Source organism: Myxocyprinus asiaticus, chromosome 17 (assembly GCF_019703515.2).
Source record: "Myxocyprinus asiaticus isolate MX2 ecotype Aquarium Trade chromosome 17, UBuf_Myxa_2, whole genome shotgun sequence".
In the NCBI taxonomy this organism is placed as follows: Eukaryota; Metazoa; Chordata; class Actinopteri; order Cypriniformes; family Catostomidae; genus Myxocyprinus; species Myxocyprinus asiaticus.
In genome coordinates this window covers 34,327,640-34,342,991 of record NC_059360.1, presented here as the reverse complement: position 1 = coordinate 34,342,991, position 15,352 = coordinate 34,327,640, and the positions used below count along the sequence as shown (strand labels likewise).

Sequence of the window (15,352 nt, the reverse complement as noted above, 5' to 3'; positions counted from 1 at the left end):
ATGACTCAGTCCTTGATCATAGTGAAGCAAAAGTGTGCAAGCCTCCTAGAGCAACATTGATGCTTCACAGGATGTGTAAAAATCTTGGTCTTACAGTTATTTGGAGACTTTTGAACCCATCTGGTAGGGACTATACATTTTTTTCATCAGTACATAAGATTTACACTAGAATTATTTTTATGTATGTATATATATATATAATATTATATATATATATATATATCTCATTTCATCTGTTGTTGATTGCTCAGTTGGAAACATTTTAGTCTCAGATCACACCCTGGTGTGTTTAGAGGTGTTGCCACATACGGAGAAAAATAAATCATATAGTTGCCGCTTTAATGTATCCCTTTTGCAAAGTCCTGAATTCCAACAAATGCTAAATCAGTGTGTATATGGAGACCAACTGGTCCTCAGTATCCTCTGTGGGCGTGCTTGGGAGTCACTTAAGGCGATTCTTAAGGGTCGGTTCATATAGTATGCCTCATTCACCAAAAAATCCAAAGCACAAGAACTCGTGGAATTGGGAGGGATTATTAAAAGTGCCGAGACAGAGCTGAAGCACCGAATGTTGTCTAATCGCCTCAGGGAATTGACCCGATTGAAATACAGATATAATTCTATTTTGTCATGGAAGGTGGAGTTTTGGCTGTTCAGGGCAAGACAGTCATACTTTGAGTCAGGGGACAAAGCAGGGAAGCTTTTGGCTAGATACATAAAGCAGAGAGAGTCTTTTTCTACCATTATGGGCAGAGGCAAACGATCAGACTTCCGTCGCTGCCATTTCACTTGACGCTGAAAAGGCGTTTGATATGGTAGAATAGGATTATCTTTTTAAGATTTTGGAAATGTACAGGTTCGGGAATACTATTATTGGGTGGATTAAGTTACTTTATAGACACCCGGTAGCAGCGGTTGAAATTAATGGATTAATTTCTGATTATTTTACTCTGGATAGGGGCACCCGGCAGGGTTACCCTCTTTCCCCCTTATTGTTCTGTCTTGCCCTGGAACCATTAGCAGCCGCGATAAGAAAGGAGGATGATTTTCCAGGGGTGGTGGAGGGAGGCGTGGCGCATAAGCTTTTGCTTTAGGCAGATGATATTTTATTATTCTTCTCTGACCCCACTAGATCTATGCCTTGCCTTTACAGAATTATTAATTCCTTTTCTAAGTTCTCAGGATACAGAGTGAATTGGTCTAAATCCGAAGCTTTGGCTCTGACAGCGTACTGTCTGGTAACGGCTTTTCAGCCAGGCGCCTTCCATTGGCCCTTTAATAAAAAGGTTTTTGAGCGATGTGGGCAGGTGGGCTTCATTACATTTATCTATGATTGGGAAGGTTAATGTTATTAAAATGAATTGTATTCCAAAATTCAACTAAAATTCAACCTGCTACAGTCTCTCTATATAGATGTCCCCCTCTCTTATTTCAAGCAATTTGATAGCATAGCGAAGTCCTTCATTTGGAATGGTAAATGTCCCAGATTACATTTCAATAAGTTACATAGGCCGACTGACAAAGGTGGGCTAGGCCTACCCAAGATTTTGTTTTATTATTATGCATTTGGTCTTAGACATTTGGCTCATTGGTCGCTCCCACCTGAGAGAGCCCCTCTCTGGTTTTGTATCGAACAGGAAGTTCTTGCCCCTATTTCGCCATTACAAAGCCTTTCTATCAAACTAACCGGAGAAGTTACACCCCGTTATCTCGCATTTGCACTTGGTATGGACAAAAGTGTCCAGAGTGTTTAGTTCGGACATTTATTTATATGTTGCCTCGCATATGGCTGAACCCTAAATTATGTATTAACAAGTCCCCTTTCTGCTGGACAGAGTGGATTGTTAGGGAGATTAATACGCTCGGTGACATATATGAGAGTGGAGTGTTGAGATCCTTTGATCCGGGGAATGTTCGGGGGGAAGGGTTTAATTTTATATAATTTGATTCCACATTTTCTGTTATGTTTATTTAATTTGTTGAAAAAATTTAATAATAAAAAAACACATGATTTTTGTAACCTACTACTTTACTAACTTTTTCTCTGTAAAGTTATATCCAATTTTACAGCTTCGTTGCCATGGTAACGTATTGCTGAAAACCCTGTAATCCCATTAAATGACGATTTAAACAACTTTACAGCTCAAATAATACACAAGTTTTAAAAATAGAATTTATGAAAGTGATTTTATAAAATTATAAGCTTCACATTTCTGCCTTTTAAACCTTCCAAAAATTGGCCCAATTCACTTCCACTGTAAGTGCCCCACTGTAGCCTCGATTTCCTCGTTTTTTTTTTCTTAAAGAAAAGGAGTCTGTCTAATTTTATTGATTTATTTTTTGACTGAATATTGCTTTAAGGTGAACCTGCCATTAGCAATACCAATCTATCATGATATTCTGGGGTCAAGAAATTACAGCAAAACTCAAATTGACTGTTGTTTGTTATAGCTGTGCTTGTTTCATTTCTCACATATCAATCAGCAGCCCATTTCTCCTCATTTATAAAATACTTTTAGCTTAAATTAATAATTTGTGGCCATATATTTATTTATTTGGTAAATAGCCATGTAATAAGTGTAAATATTTCAGCTCTGTAGGCTGTACAATCAGTCAGACTTCTTGAAGGAATATTGTGGGTTCAGTACAATATACTGTAAGCTCAATCAACAGCATCTGTGGCATAATGTTGATTACCACAAAAAATAAAAATAAAAATTCAATTATATTCTTTAAAAAAAAAAAAAAAAAAAAAAAAAAAAGCCAAAATCTGGTTTACAGGCACTTACAGTGTAAGTGAATGGGGCCAGTCTGTAAACGTTAAAATACTCACTATTTAAAAAGTATAGCCACAAGACATAAAAATATGCATGCTTACATGATTTAACTGTGATAAAATTACTCACTAACCTTTTCTGTGCGAAGTTGTATCCAATTCTGCAACTTCGTTGCCATGATGACGTAATGCCTTAAACCATAAAACGACTGTAAAACAACGATTTAATCAACTTTACAGCTCAAATAATACACACTTTTAACAGAAGAATTAATGTAAAAAGAATTAAAGTGCTTTTTAAAATTATAAGCATCACATTTCTGCTTTTAAACACTCCAAAAAAACAATTTTTGTGGTGCCACAAATGCTATCGATTTATCATAAGTATTGAACTCAAAATGTTCCTATAAGGATAATACAAGATCCTGTCAGGGTTTATTTTGTGATAATGACTGGCTGACAATCACTTACTTATAAAAACCTTCTCTTGATACTTAATAATACAAAATATCTTTACTAGTGTCCAATCTGTTTTAAATGGATAGTTGAAAAATGTATATTCTCTCATCATTTATTCACCCTCATGCCATCCCATATGTGTATGACTTACTTTCTTCTGCTGAACACAAACAAAGATTTTTAGAAGAATATTTTAGCTCTGTAGGTCTATTCAATACAAGTGAATGATGACCAGACCTTTGAAGCTCCAAATTGGAGGTTAAGTCAGCATAAATGTAATCCATACGATTCCAGTGGTTAAATTAATGTCTTCTGAAGCAATCCAGTTGGTTTTGGGTGAGAACAGTTCTTTTTCACTGTACATCTTGATGGCAGTCTCTATGCATGATCATGATTTCAAGCTCGATTACACTTCCTAGTACCTGACGCATGCGCAGAGCGCTAGATGGCGCTATATGAAGTGTAATTGAGTTTGAAATCATGATTGCCATAGAGACTGCTGTCAAGATGTACAGTGAAGAAGTTACAGTACATTTTGATCTGTTCTCACCAAAAACCATCTGGATCATTTCAGAAAACATTGATTAAACCAATGGATTCTGTTTATGTTGCCTTTTATGTGCTTTTTGGAGCTTAAAAGGCCTGATCACCATTCACTTGCATTATATGGACCTGCAGAGCTGAGATTCTTCTAAAGAAAGAAAGAAAGAAAGCAGAAGAAGTTCTGCAGAAGAAAGAAAGTCATACACATCTTAGATGGCATGAGGGTAAATCAAATATGAGATAATTTTCATTTTGGGGTGAACTATCCCTTTAACAAAGGTATTATTTTCAGATGTTCAAAAAAGTGTTATAATGGTTTCCCTTAAAGCATAACATAAAGAGTTGACTGTATGAAATACAAAAGAGAGAATATCACATCACGGAGATATGTGGGTGACACTCAGCAGTGAAAAGTTTCCAAAACATTTAATAAACACAGAAGAGAAGGTGAAGACCCAAGTAAGAGCAGTTTTTGTCATTGTGGGGGCTGTTGTTGCTGGATTCTGATGAAATTTTCTTCTGTTCTTGTTTGCTTTGCAAGAGGGGGTGGTGATGAGGGAGGTGGTAATAATTATGCAGAATTATTTAGAGGTCTCATTTCTCGCTGCTCTGAAGCTTTGTAATGTCTGCCTTCACACTCTCTACTTTGCTTGTTATCTTCCCTTGTTTCCTTTTCTTCTGAACCTGCAAATATAGAGGCCTCTTGACTCTTTCTCTCTATATTGTGTGCTTTCTGAGCCTAAGCATAGTGCAGAGCTGTCTTCATTTCAGTTGAACAGAGGAAGGATGAAATCTGTTTTAATCTGTTTCAGAAAGTAATTCCTATAGTTCTCTCTCTTTCTCTTACCATGCAAAGAGATTTCATTCCTTGCTTTTCTCAGACAGAGGGAAACTCTGAAGTCAAGGACTGTCAAAGACCAAATACACCATGTTATGTTCTGCATGGATCTGTCAAATAACAGAATGACAATCCTCTGATCTCTTTTGAAATCCATTGTGTTTGTCATCAAAGTCACAAAGATATTTACGTAGCAAAATTTAAAACTGCTTTTTTTTAATTTATTTTTTTATGTGTAACAAAAATAGACATGTTTCTTCCTAAGGCTTTACATTTGCACACAAAAAACATTTAAACATGTATTTTTATGCATTAACAAGTGTAATTATGGTCCCCTCCCAAGTATGGCAAGAGAACAAGTCGCACACATACAGTACTCATACAGTACATAATAACTTCATAAACATAAAACAATAATAATACTCAATATGCTAGAGTGACATTCAGATATAAATTACCCTGTGTAAATTATTTACTCTTTGAACATACAAAAATGTATAGCATATATACATTGACAAATAACAGCTTATGAAATACAAGTTTTAACTCGAGAACAATTCGGGAAATAAAAAATGGTCACACTTTTCATTTTCTATCTTCTGCAAGTTTTTTATTTTATTTTATTTTATTAATTTTTTTTTTTTTTTTATGTTGTGGCCATTGTCCCTACATAGGGGAGATTAATCAAGTAAACCCATATGACAGCACTTCAGGCACTTGCACAATATTTTCACGCATAATTTTCATAGCAAGTAAGAAAAAGAGACTGTTTATGCTGTGAGGATTTAATCCAATATGTTTCTGTAAGTGTTTCACTCTTAATAAATACCTTTTATATTTCCATTGTTCTTATATAGTCCAATATATGTATATATATATAGCCTTTGGTTTACACAATATGACTTTTCTACAAGTCTGTGATGTGAACATAATTTAAGATAACTTCCTATAAAATTCAGTCTATGCAGGTTTTGTTTAAATAAATAAATAAATAAATAAATAAATAAAGGCACTGTAGGAACAGATTCACCCATTGCTTTGGGACTTTAACTAAACTCTGAAGATACAATACATGCTACAAAAAATCAATACTACATGCCATTGAGTTCCACAAAAACATCATCTACAAAATAATGTTTCTAATTATTAGAGTTATTATCTTTTATTATTATCTTCTGCTATCTCACATTTTACCTTGTGGTACAATTTAAATTGAAGCATAAATTGTATCAGTATCCAGTTCTCTATAGATTAATACCACAACAGCTACCTATTCAATTCTAAACAGCACTTTATCACTATTACAAATCAGATCACAATAATTAACAGGTCCTTCTGAATCTCTTTGAAAGTTGGCTAACTAGCAGCTCTCATGGATTGCAGCTTTACAGTTGTTTGACATTAGAAAGAAAGAAAACTTAAAAAAACAAATCTATTTTGCTACAGTTAATTCTTGAATTCTTTTTGAGTTAAGAAATGCAATGCACCCCACTGTCTCCATTGCCTACATAGTTATCTGTCTTTACAAAGTCACAGCTCTACCTTTGTAATTATTCATCTCTATAGCAACAAGAGTCCTCAGTCTGTAGGTCTGGTGTCAACTTGCCCATCTTTTATGATTTCCTCGACCTTTTGCATTTTTCTGATTTCTGCAGACTTTCCGATCTTTCCATTTTCCTGCTGATGCCCAGAGGCATTCAGGGAACTGCGCTTCATGAGCCGATTGATTAAGTCATTGCAGGTTTTCTGGTATTGGTTGCGCAGAAGCGAGTAGACAAAGGGGTCACATGCAGCTTTGCTGTATGCCAGGCTCTTACAGAGCACACCCCAATACGGATTAAATGACTCTGTAACAAACAGCTCCACAATCCTAAAGCCAAGACACACACACATCATTTTAAAAACATGGTGCACATTCCATAGACCTGATTGTTAACTGCTCTCAGTCAAAGTGAAGTGCTATACGGGTACTTGCAATATAACATGACCAAAGGTGTATTTAAAGGAAAATCTGGGTTCAATACAAGTTAAGCTCAATCGACAGCATTTGTGGCATAATGTTGATTACCACAAAAATGTATTTTGACTCATCCCTCTTTTTCTTAAAAAAAAAAAAAAAATAATAAAAAAAATAGAAGTGAATGGGGCCAAATTTTGGAGGGTTTAAAGGCAGAAATGTGAATCTTATAATTCTATAAAAGCACTTACATTAATTATTCTGTTAACTCATATGCTATTGGAGCTGTAAAGTAAATCAAGTAAATCGTTGTTTTTACAGTCATTTTAGGGTTTGTTGATATGACATGACAACAAAGTAGTAAAATTGGCTTTAACTTAAGACAGAAAAGGTTAGTAAGTGATTTTATCACACTAAAATCATGTTAACATGCATATTGTTTATGTCTTGTGGCTATACTTTTGAAATAGTGAGTATTTTAATGTTTACGAATTGGCCCCATTCACTTCCATAGTAGCAAGTGCCACAATAGATGGCCAGATTTTTGCTTTTTTTTTTAAAGAAAAGGAAGGGCAAGTCATAATTACTTTGTGGTAATCAACATTATGCCACAAATGTCGTCGATTGAGCTTAACTTGTATTGAACCCGGAATATTCCTTTAAGTGTATAGCCTGGGTCCTGTGACTGGGTACCATTTCTTTTTTTTTTTTTTTTTTTTATTCACAATTTAAACATTTATTTGCCTTCACTTGTTCATTTTAAATGGCCCTGCATTGTGACAAATGTTCCATGCAATATCTCGATAAAAAGTAGGTCATTTAAATGCTTTTATAGTGCATATATAAAAATAGTGAGATTGATTGACTGATTGATTGATTGACTGATTGACTGATTTGGCAGAGATGAATGCAGAATGTCATGGATGCACAAGATGGTTCATCCTTAAATTTTTTCAGAGCTTACCTGTGTTATGTAACATGCCTAGTCAGGAGGCCCTTCTTCATGTTGGATTATGAGTCAGGTTAACATACATGACAAATAACACAAGTATAGGAGCTACAGGCTTCATATTTTACAATGTGTAGGCTCTAGTAAAATGTGTCCTCCATCTTAGTATTACATCAAGCAAGTATTTGATAATGTCATATCCAGGGATTTCAACCTGGCCAACAAAAAAATAACTAGAATAAAAGACTCTTGTATAGAGGCTGAGAGAACAACTTAGAAGGAAAGGTGGTTTACCTGGTGATGACATAAGGAGTGAAACAGATGAAGAAGGTTCCGATGAAGGTACTAATTTTACGGGTGGCTCTCTGTCGCCTCCTTTTTTGTTCCTCCAGACAACGCTGACGAACACTGTACAAACATTACGACCTCATTACCAGTAATTTTCCTAGTCCATTTCTTTCATTTATTCTCACTCCCACTCTGAATGTTCTTGTGCACTATAGCTGAGCACATTAGAATTTCTATGCCAGCTTCAAACAGATGTTATCTTTGAATGTATATGGAAAACTAAAGATAAGCAAGACAAACATGCTTCACAATTGACAAGTAAACTTTTAAATATTTAATAATTCTTCTGAAAAAAAAAAAAAAAAAAAAAAAATTCAACAGACATAACAGGTGTTACCATAGAGTGAAGTTGTTTGCCCAAGCTGTTCCAGTGAATCACAGAATAGAGCAGCATACAACTTGAAATGTCAGATTTACTATCTTACACCTGCAGGTGGTCAGTTGTGTCAAACAAGTCTATTTTTTACAAAAGAGGCAACAGCTTCTAGTCATTTTCCTTACCCTGATCTCCCTCTTTGCATGTTTGGAGTGCTTTTATATGTTCCCGGCTTGAACACCAGATGTGCTATTTACATATAGTGTATAGAACTATAGTAATTTGTCATTGTGGGTTTGTAAATTGAAAGTCATCCAGAACTCTGGGCAATGAGCTGAAGATTTTTACTCTGACAAAGATAACAATCTTAGTCTTTTACTCTATTTAGCAAAATTAAAGGATAAGTCCACCCAAAAATTAAAATTCAGTCATTGTTTACTCACCCCTGTGTTGTTAAAACACCATATGACTTTCTTTTTTCTTAACACAGGGAGAAATTATGAAAAAAACTTTGTGCAAAGTGATGTCATACAATGGCAGTTTATGGTGAAAACCACTTCAAGCTTCAAAAAGGACACAAAAGTATAATTCAGAAGTCTAATAAATGATTGTATGCAACTCCTGTCTAGTTCTGAAGGAATACAATAAGGTTTGGTGTGAAACAAACCGAAATCGAATGTATAATTTAGTGAAAGTTAAGTTTAGTGACCGTTAATCTCCTTTGTGTGTTGACAAGGAGGTCCTTGTCCTTGCATGAGAGCAACAGTAGTTACGCTGCCACTTGTGAGGTGGGACGTTCATGCGAAAACTGGTTTTATTTCACCTCAACAGGACCACCAGCAATATTAACAACAGAAAACACAACATAGCTGCACACAGGGGGACCTGGGTAGCTCAGCGAGTAAAGACACTGACTACCACCCCTGGAGCCGCGAGTTCGAATCCAGGGCATGCTGAGTGACTCCAGCCAGGTCTCCTAAGCAACCAAATTGGCCCGGTTGCTAGGGAGGGTAAAATCACATGGGGGGACCTCCTCATGGTCACAATAATGTGGTTCGCTGTTGATGGGGCGCATGGTGAGTTGTGCGTGGATGCCGCAGAGAATAGCGTGAAGCCTCCACACGCACTACGTCTCTGCGGTAATGCGCTTAACAAGCCACGTGATAAGATGCGCGAATTGACAGTCTCAGACGCGGAGGCAACTGAGATTCGTCTTCTGCCACCCGGATTGAGGCGAGTCACTACGCCACTATGAGGACTTAAAGCGCATTGGGAATTGGGCATTCCAAATTGGGGAGAAAAAGGGGAGAAAGAAAAAAAAACATAGCTGCACACAAACTAGAGAACGGAACTTACAAACATGTCTCAAGAGTTTGCAGTTGAAAAACACTACAATTTGGACCGGTGCTAGTTTATAACAGATGTGGTTACCGGCGTGACGGCAAATATAGAAACCAAGCAATGGACAGAATGTTGCGTTGCTCATCGCAGCCCCATCTCTCTATTTGATTGAGGACTCAGATTCAAACAAATAAGGCTGGGCATAGAAATTAATCTATTTTTCAACTACAAACTCTTCAGACATGTTTTGTAAGTTCTGGTCTCTGGTTGTGTGCAGCTATGTTGTGTTTTCTGTTGTTAATATCGCTGATGATCCTGTTGAAGCGGAAACAAAACTAGTTTTTTTGCTTGAATGCCCCACCTTGCGAGAGACTGCAGTGCTCTGCTCTCATGGAAGGAGCTCTAAAGTTTGCGTGCAGTCTGCCTCATGAACGCGAATGGGAGATTAATGGTCGGTGAAGACTTTCACTAAATAATACACTGGCGGCCAAAAGTTTGGAATTATGTACAGATTTTGCTCTTATGGAAAGAAATTGGTACTTTGTATAGTCACAATGTATCACAATGTTTAGTCAGAACATTAATAACTTAAACTACTTTAAAGAGTTCTCATAAAAAAATCCTCCATGTGCAGCAATGACAACTTTGCAGATCCTTGGCATTCTAGCTGTCAGTTTGTCCAGATACTCAGTGACGTTTCACCCCACGCTTCCTGTAGCACTTGCCATAGATGTGGCTGTCTTGTCGGGCACTTCTCACGCACCTTACAGTCTAGCTGATCCCACAAAAGCTCAATGGGATTAAGATCCATAACACTCTTTTCCAGTTATCTGTTGTCCAATGTCTGTGTTTCTTTGCCCACTCTAAGCTTTCATTTTTGCTTTTCTGCTTCAAAAGTGGCTTTTGCTTTGCAATTCTTCCCATTAGGCCTGCACCCCTGAGTCTTCTCGTTACTGTTGTACATGAAACTGGTGTTGAGTGGGTAGAATTCAATGAAGCTGTCAGCTGAGGACATGTGAGGCGTCTATTTCTCAAACTAGAGACTCTGATGTACTTATCCTCTTGTTTAGTTGTATCTTGGCCTTCCACATTTCTTTCTGTCCTTGTTAGAGCCAGTTGTCCTTTGTCTTTGAAGACTGTAGTGTGCACCTTTGTATGAAATCTTCAGTTTTTTTGGCAATTTCAAGCATTATATAGCCTTCATTCCTCAAAACAATGATTGACTGGTGAGTTTCTAGAGAACGCAGTTTCTTTTTTGCCATTTTTGACCTAATATTGACCTTAAGACATGCCAGTCTACTGCATACTGTGGCAACTCAAAAACAAACACAAAGACAATGTTAAGCTTCATTTAATGAACCAAATAGCTTTCAGCAGTTTTTGATGTAATGGCAAGTGATTTTCTAGTACCAAATTAGCAATTTAGCATGATTACTCAGGGATAAGGTGTTGGAGTGATGGCTGCTGGAAATGGGGCCTGTCTAGATTTGATTAAAAATGACTTTTTTCAAATAATGATGGTGCTGTGAAATCTGTACATTATTCCAAACTTTTGGCTGCCAGTGTATATTATATTTTGCTTTGTTTCTCACCAAACCTTATCGTGTTCCTTCAGAATTAGACATGAGTTGCATACAATAATTTATTAGATGTCTGAATTATACTTTTGTCCTTTTGAAGCTTGAAGAGGTGGTCACTATAAACTGCCATTGTATGACATCACTGAGCACAAACATTTTTCACAATTTCTCCCTTTGTGTTAAGAAAAAGAAAGAAAGTCATATTGGGTTATAACTACATCAGTGTGAGTAAGCAATGACTACATTTTCATTTTTGAAAACTATCCCTTTAAAGGAATATTCCGGGTTTAATGCAAATTAAGCTCAATGGACAGCATTTGTGGCATAATGTTAATAACCACGAAAAATTATTTTGACTCCTCCCCCCTTTTCTTAAAAAAAAAAAGAAGAAAAAAAAAAGAAGTAAAAAACCGAGGTCACAATAAGCATAGGTGTAGATATAGGTAGAGAATGTATGGACATGTCTGATGTCTCTACCAACTTTTAGAAATTCAGAAATGTCCCCACCAACATAATACTTTAAAATACTTTAACTTTATACTATGTTTTTATTTTTTATTTTAATGACTATTAATGTTTCTCAGTATCATAATTCATGTTTAAATTATTGTTCCACCTCTTCTGTAGCAGCGCTGAAATGGCATTGTCATATGGTATCTGTTACTTTTCTCAGCGCTGTTAATATGCACCAATCACAGTCATTTTTGATTACTGCATAAAGATTACACGGGCAAATTTCCATTTGTATTTTAGGTCCGGTCCTTGAAATTAATAGATTTACCTGTCTAAGAATTTTTTTTTAAATAATCATTTGTATTGAGATGTCATTTTGAACAGGTTTCTTGTTAATTTAGCCCATCTTTTGTTTAGATTTACATTTGCTTAATGCTGTAAAATACATTTTACAGAATGTCACTTTATGTCCCTTGGATATCATTGTTTTCTCAATGTAGATCTACTAGAAAACAACTGAAGTTGATTTGGACACATTAATCTTAGGTTTATCACATCGCATATCGTCGTCATATAATACAACAACATTTTCACATATGGCATTTTTCCTCCATATTGTGCAGCCCTAGTCAGATCTAAACCTGTTTATTCCTCGAAAATCAAACAAAGATCAGGGATAATATTTAATGTGGAGGGCCAGAGAAATGGGAAATGTGATTTGTTACGTATATCATGAAATGATGTTATTTTGCCTATATTACCAGACTGACGTTCTCGCATTTTCTTAAAACCAACATTTTGAATATTATCATCCTTTAAATATGTTCCTACCAACTTTTAAACCAAACCTACGCCCTTACAATGACACACTTAAAATTAAAGTGAATGGGGCCAATTTATGGAGGGTTTAAAGGGAAATTATCAAGCTTAAAATTTTCTTACTTTAATTATTCTGTTAAAGGTCGTATATTATTTTAGCTGTAAAGTTGTATAAATTGTCGTTTTTACGGCCATTTAAGAGTTAACGTCGTCATGGCAACGAAGTTGTAAAATTTGATATAAATTAACACAGAAAGTGTTAGTAAGCGATTTTATCACGCTGAAACCATGTTAACACTCATATTGTTTACATCTTGTGGCTTTACTTTTGAAATGGTGTTTTTTAGCATTAACGGGTCGGCCTCATCACGTCAATTGTAACCTCGATTTTTGCTTTTTGTTTTACAAAAAGAAGGGATTATCCGAAATTATTTTTTATGGAACGGTCGTATTTATTCATGTGATATTATGCCACTAATGCAGTCGATTGAGCTTAACTTGTATTAAAACCCGTACCTTTAAGTGATAAAATGTGTCACTATTAAAGTTTCTTTATTGATTGATTTTAAATCAGAGTGGCTTTGTAGCTTGTTGATAATACTTTTACTATGTCTTATGTAATCGACTGTCAGTTCCCTGCCAGAACAGACACCGGTGGACCGAAATGTGGTGCTGAAATCCAGCGGTCACACAGCACTGACTGTATGATTCAGTGTTTAAGTGTGCAAAACTAAAAAGCAAAAGCATAATTTGTGGAATCAAAACATATTAGGGATGATAAAGTAACGCAAAGTGACTCGTACGTATCACTTTCTTACCTCGGGTGAATGTCCACAAGCAGCACGAGCGTTTGCATTGTGATCACGTCTATGCGCTTGCAGTGAAAGCGCGCCACTTTGAGCACTTTTAGATACGTGACGCACAGCACCACCGAAACCAACAGGAACGTGAGCGAGTGCAGTACGAGCGTGTAAATTGCGAACTGCGTCTTGGCGTTGCCCGCTCTGCCGTTACAAAGCGTGCAGGAAGCATACAGGTGATGGTAACCCACCCAGGAGAGCCACGTTGCCACTACGGAGAATGACAGCGAGTGGACCCACGTGTAAGCCAGAGCGATCACGGCGTCCCGGTGACGGATTTTGGAATGATAACTCAAAGGGAACACCACAGCAACCCACCGGTCAATGCTGAGCGCAGCCATACTCAGCATGGAGTTGGTGGTCAGGAAAGTGTCCAAAAATCCGATCATCTGACAGAAAACGTGTCCTCCGGGATGCGCATTACTCAACACCCCGAAAAGTGTCAGCGGCATGCTGGATGCGGATAAAAGCAGGTTGCAGAAGGTCAAGTTGAGTATAAACAACCCAGGCACCTGCTTCCGAATTTCTGCATTGTACAGGAAACAGATCAGCACCACCACGTTGGACAGCAGCGACACTATAATGATCGCGACGAGCAGGAGAGAAAGCGCAAGCTCTGCTATGTGCATGATGTTTCCCGCTCTTAAGCCCTCCAAGTTTGAACCGTATCTCCAGAACAGTTCAAGACTGGGGACAAAATTGCATCAGTACAACTCGCAGATAGCGGAGCCCCCAGGACGTGATATCCACTCGTGCACTGGGGTCCGTGGTCGATACACATCTCTCCATAACACCGACCTCCGTTTATTCTGCGTAGTGGCAAAATCCATCGAGTTAGACAAACTGTTGGATCGCAAAATGTCAGAGTGAACGGACCACGTGAGGATGTGTATATGATTAATCTGCTCTCCCTCGCAAGCCCAAAGGAATGCCTCACGCAATTGCGCAATGCGCTCCAACAGCCACGGTTTGCGCGCGCTTCTAATGCAGAATATCCCCTTGAAGCAGCTTTATATGTCAAAATGTGACCCCCGCCAAAACCCCCAATTCCCTCACGAAGTACTGACACGTGACTAGCGTCAAACGTATCGTCAGGGCAGGAATATTTTGAGAGGACTAATTTTAGAAAGTGTTTATATTTGTCGAAGGGATCTCTTTCACGTCACCACGAGGCAAAAGCACTCGGTCTCGTGGTACAATTGTGTGATTCACTCGCGCAGCAGATTTAGAACATCTAGAACTACGCACAAAGCGTGACAACGGCTAAAGGCTCGGGACGTTTTATCAAATGAATAGTAGTCACATTTTTGTTTTTAAAAAACGAGATCTGTGCAGGAATGCACAAATAGGTAAATGGAGAATCTCATATTTGCTGTTTGTCTGTGTTTAAGGTGCAATGATACTGGACACTGTATTTACTGTTATAAATGTTTTATAAACCTTACCACCATTTTAGAAACCTAGTTGAACACCCCCAAATTATTTAAGGTCAAATGTAATGCGTACAATTACCAGAAACAGTGTTGCTTCTGTTGAGCTTTGTAAGGTTTTTGCAAGTTTATCGTATGAATTAAAATCTAAGTCTTTTTCAGGACCACGTAAATGGAAATGTAACAAACTCTCAGAAATGCATCATCATTATAATTTTTAAATCTAAAAGCCATGGGAGTCTTTCTCTCTCTCTCTCTCTCTCTCTCTCTCTCTCTCTCTCTCTGTAACAATGGCAGCCAAAAGTTTGGAATAATGTAAAGATTTTGCTGTTTTGGAAGGAATTGGTACTTTAATTCACCAAAGTGGCATTCAGCTGATCACAAAGTATAGTCAGGACATTACTGATGTAAAAAACAGCACCATCACTGCTTGAAAAGTCATTTTTGATCAAATCTAGACAGACCCCATTTCCAGCAGTCATCACTCCAGCACCTTATCCTTGAGTAATCATGCTAAATTGGTACTAGAAAATCATTTGCCATTATATCAAACACAGCTGAAAGCTATTTGGTTCATTAAATGAAGCTTAACATTGTATTTGTTTTTGAGTTGCCACAGTATGCAATAGACTGGCATGTCTTAAGGTCAATATTAGGTCAGAAATGGCAAAAAAAGAAACAGC

At 37.1% G+C, this 15,352-nt stretch overlaps 1 protein-coding gene across 1 annotated transcript; it reads right to left on the bottom strand.

The window, feature by feature from the left end:
• Nucleotides 1–6,194: 6,194 nt before the first annotated feature.
• LOC127454971 (G-protein coupled receptor 26-like) lies at nucleotides 6,195–14,313 on the bottom strand. Its single transcript, XM_051722499.1, has 3 exons — nucleotides 13,198–14,313; nucleotides 7,817–7,930; nucleotides 6,195–6,486 (listed from the first exon to the last, which is right to left on the bottom strand). Exons 1-3 carry the CDS (start codon nucleotides 13,866–13,868, stop codon nucleotides 6,195–6,197), a joined length of 1,077 nt encoding a protein of 358 aa, XP_051578459.1. The 5' UTR covers nucleotides 13,869–14,313.
• Nucleotides 14,314–15,352: the final 1,039 nt, after the last annotated feature.

Coding starts and splice junctions, on each gene's coding strand:
- LOC127454971 (XM_051722499.1), bottom strand. CDS start 13,868: ATGCACATAGCAGAGCTTGCGCTTTCTCTCCTGCTCGTCGCGATCATT. Junction 7,931..13,197: donor CTTGTGGACATTCACCCGAG/GTAAGAAAGTGA, acceptor ATGTTTGTACAG/TGTTCGTCAGCGTTGTCTGG. Junction 6,487..7,816: donor ACTCCTTATGTCATCACCAG/GTAAACCACCTT, acceptor TCTTGGCTTTAG/GATTGTGGAGCTGTTTGTTA.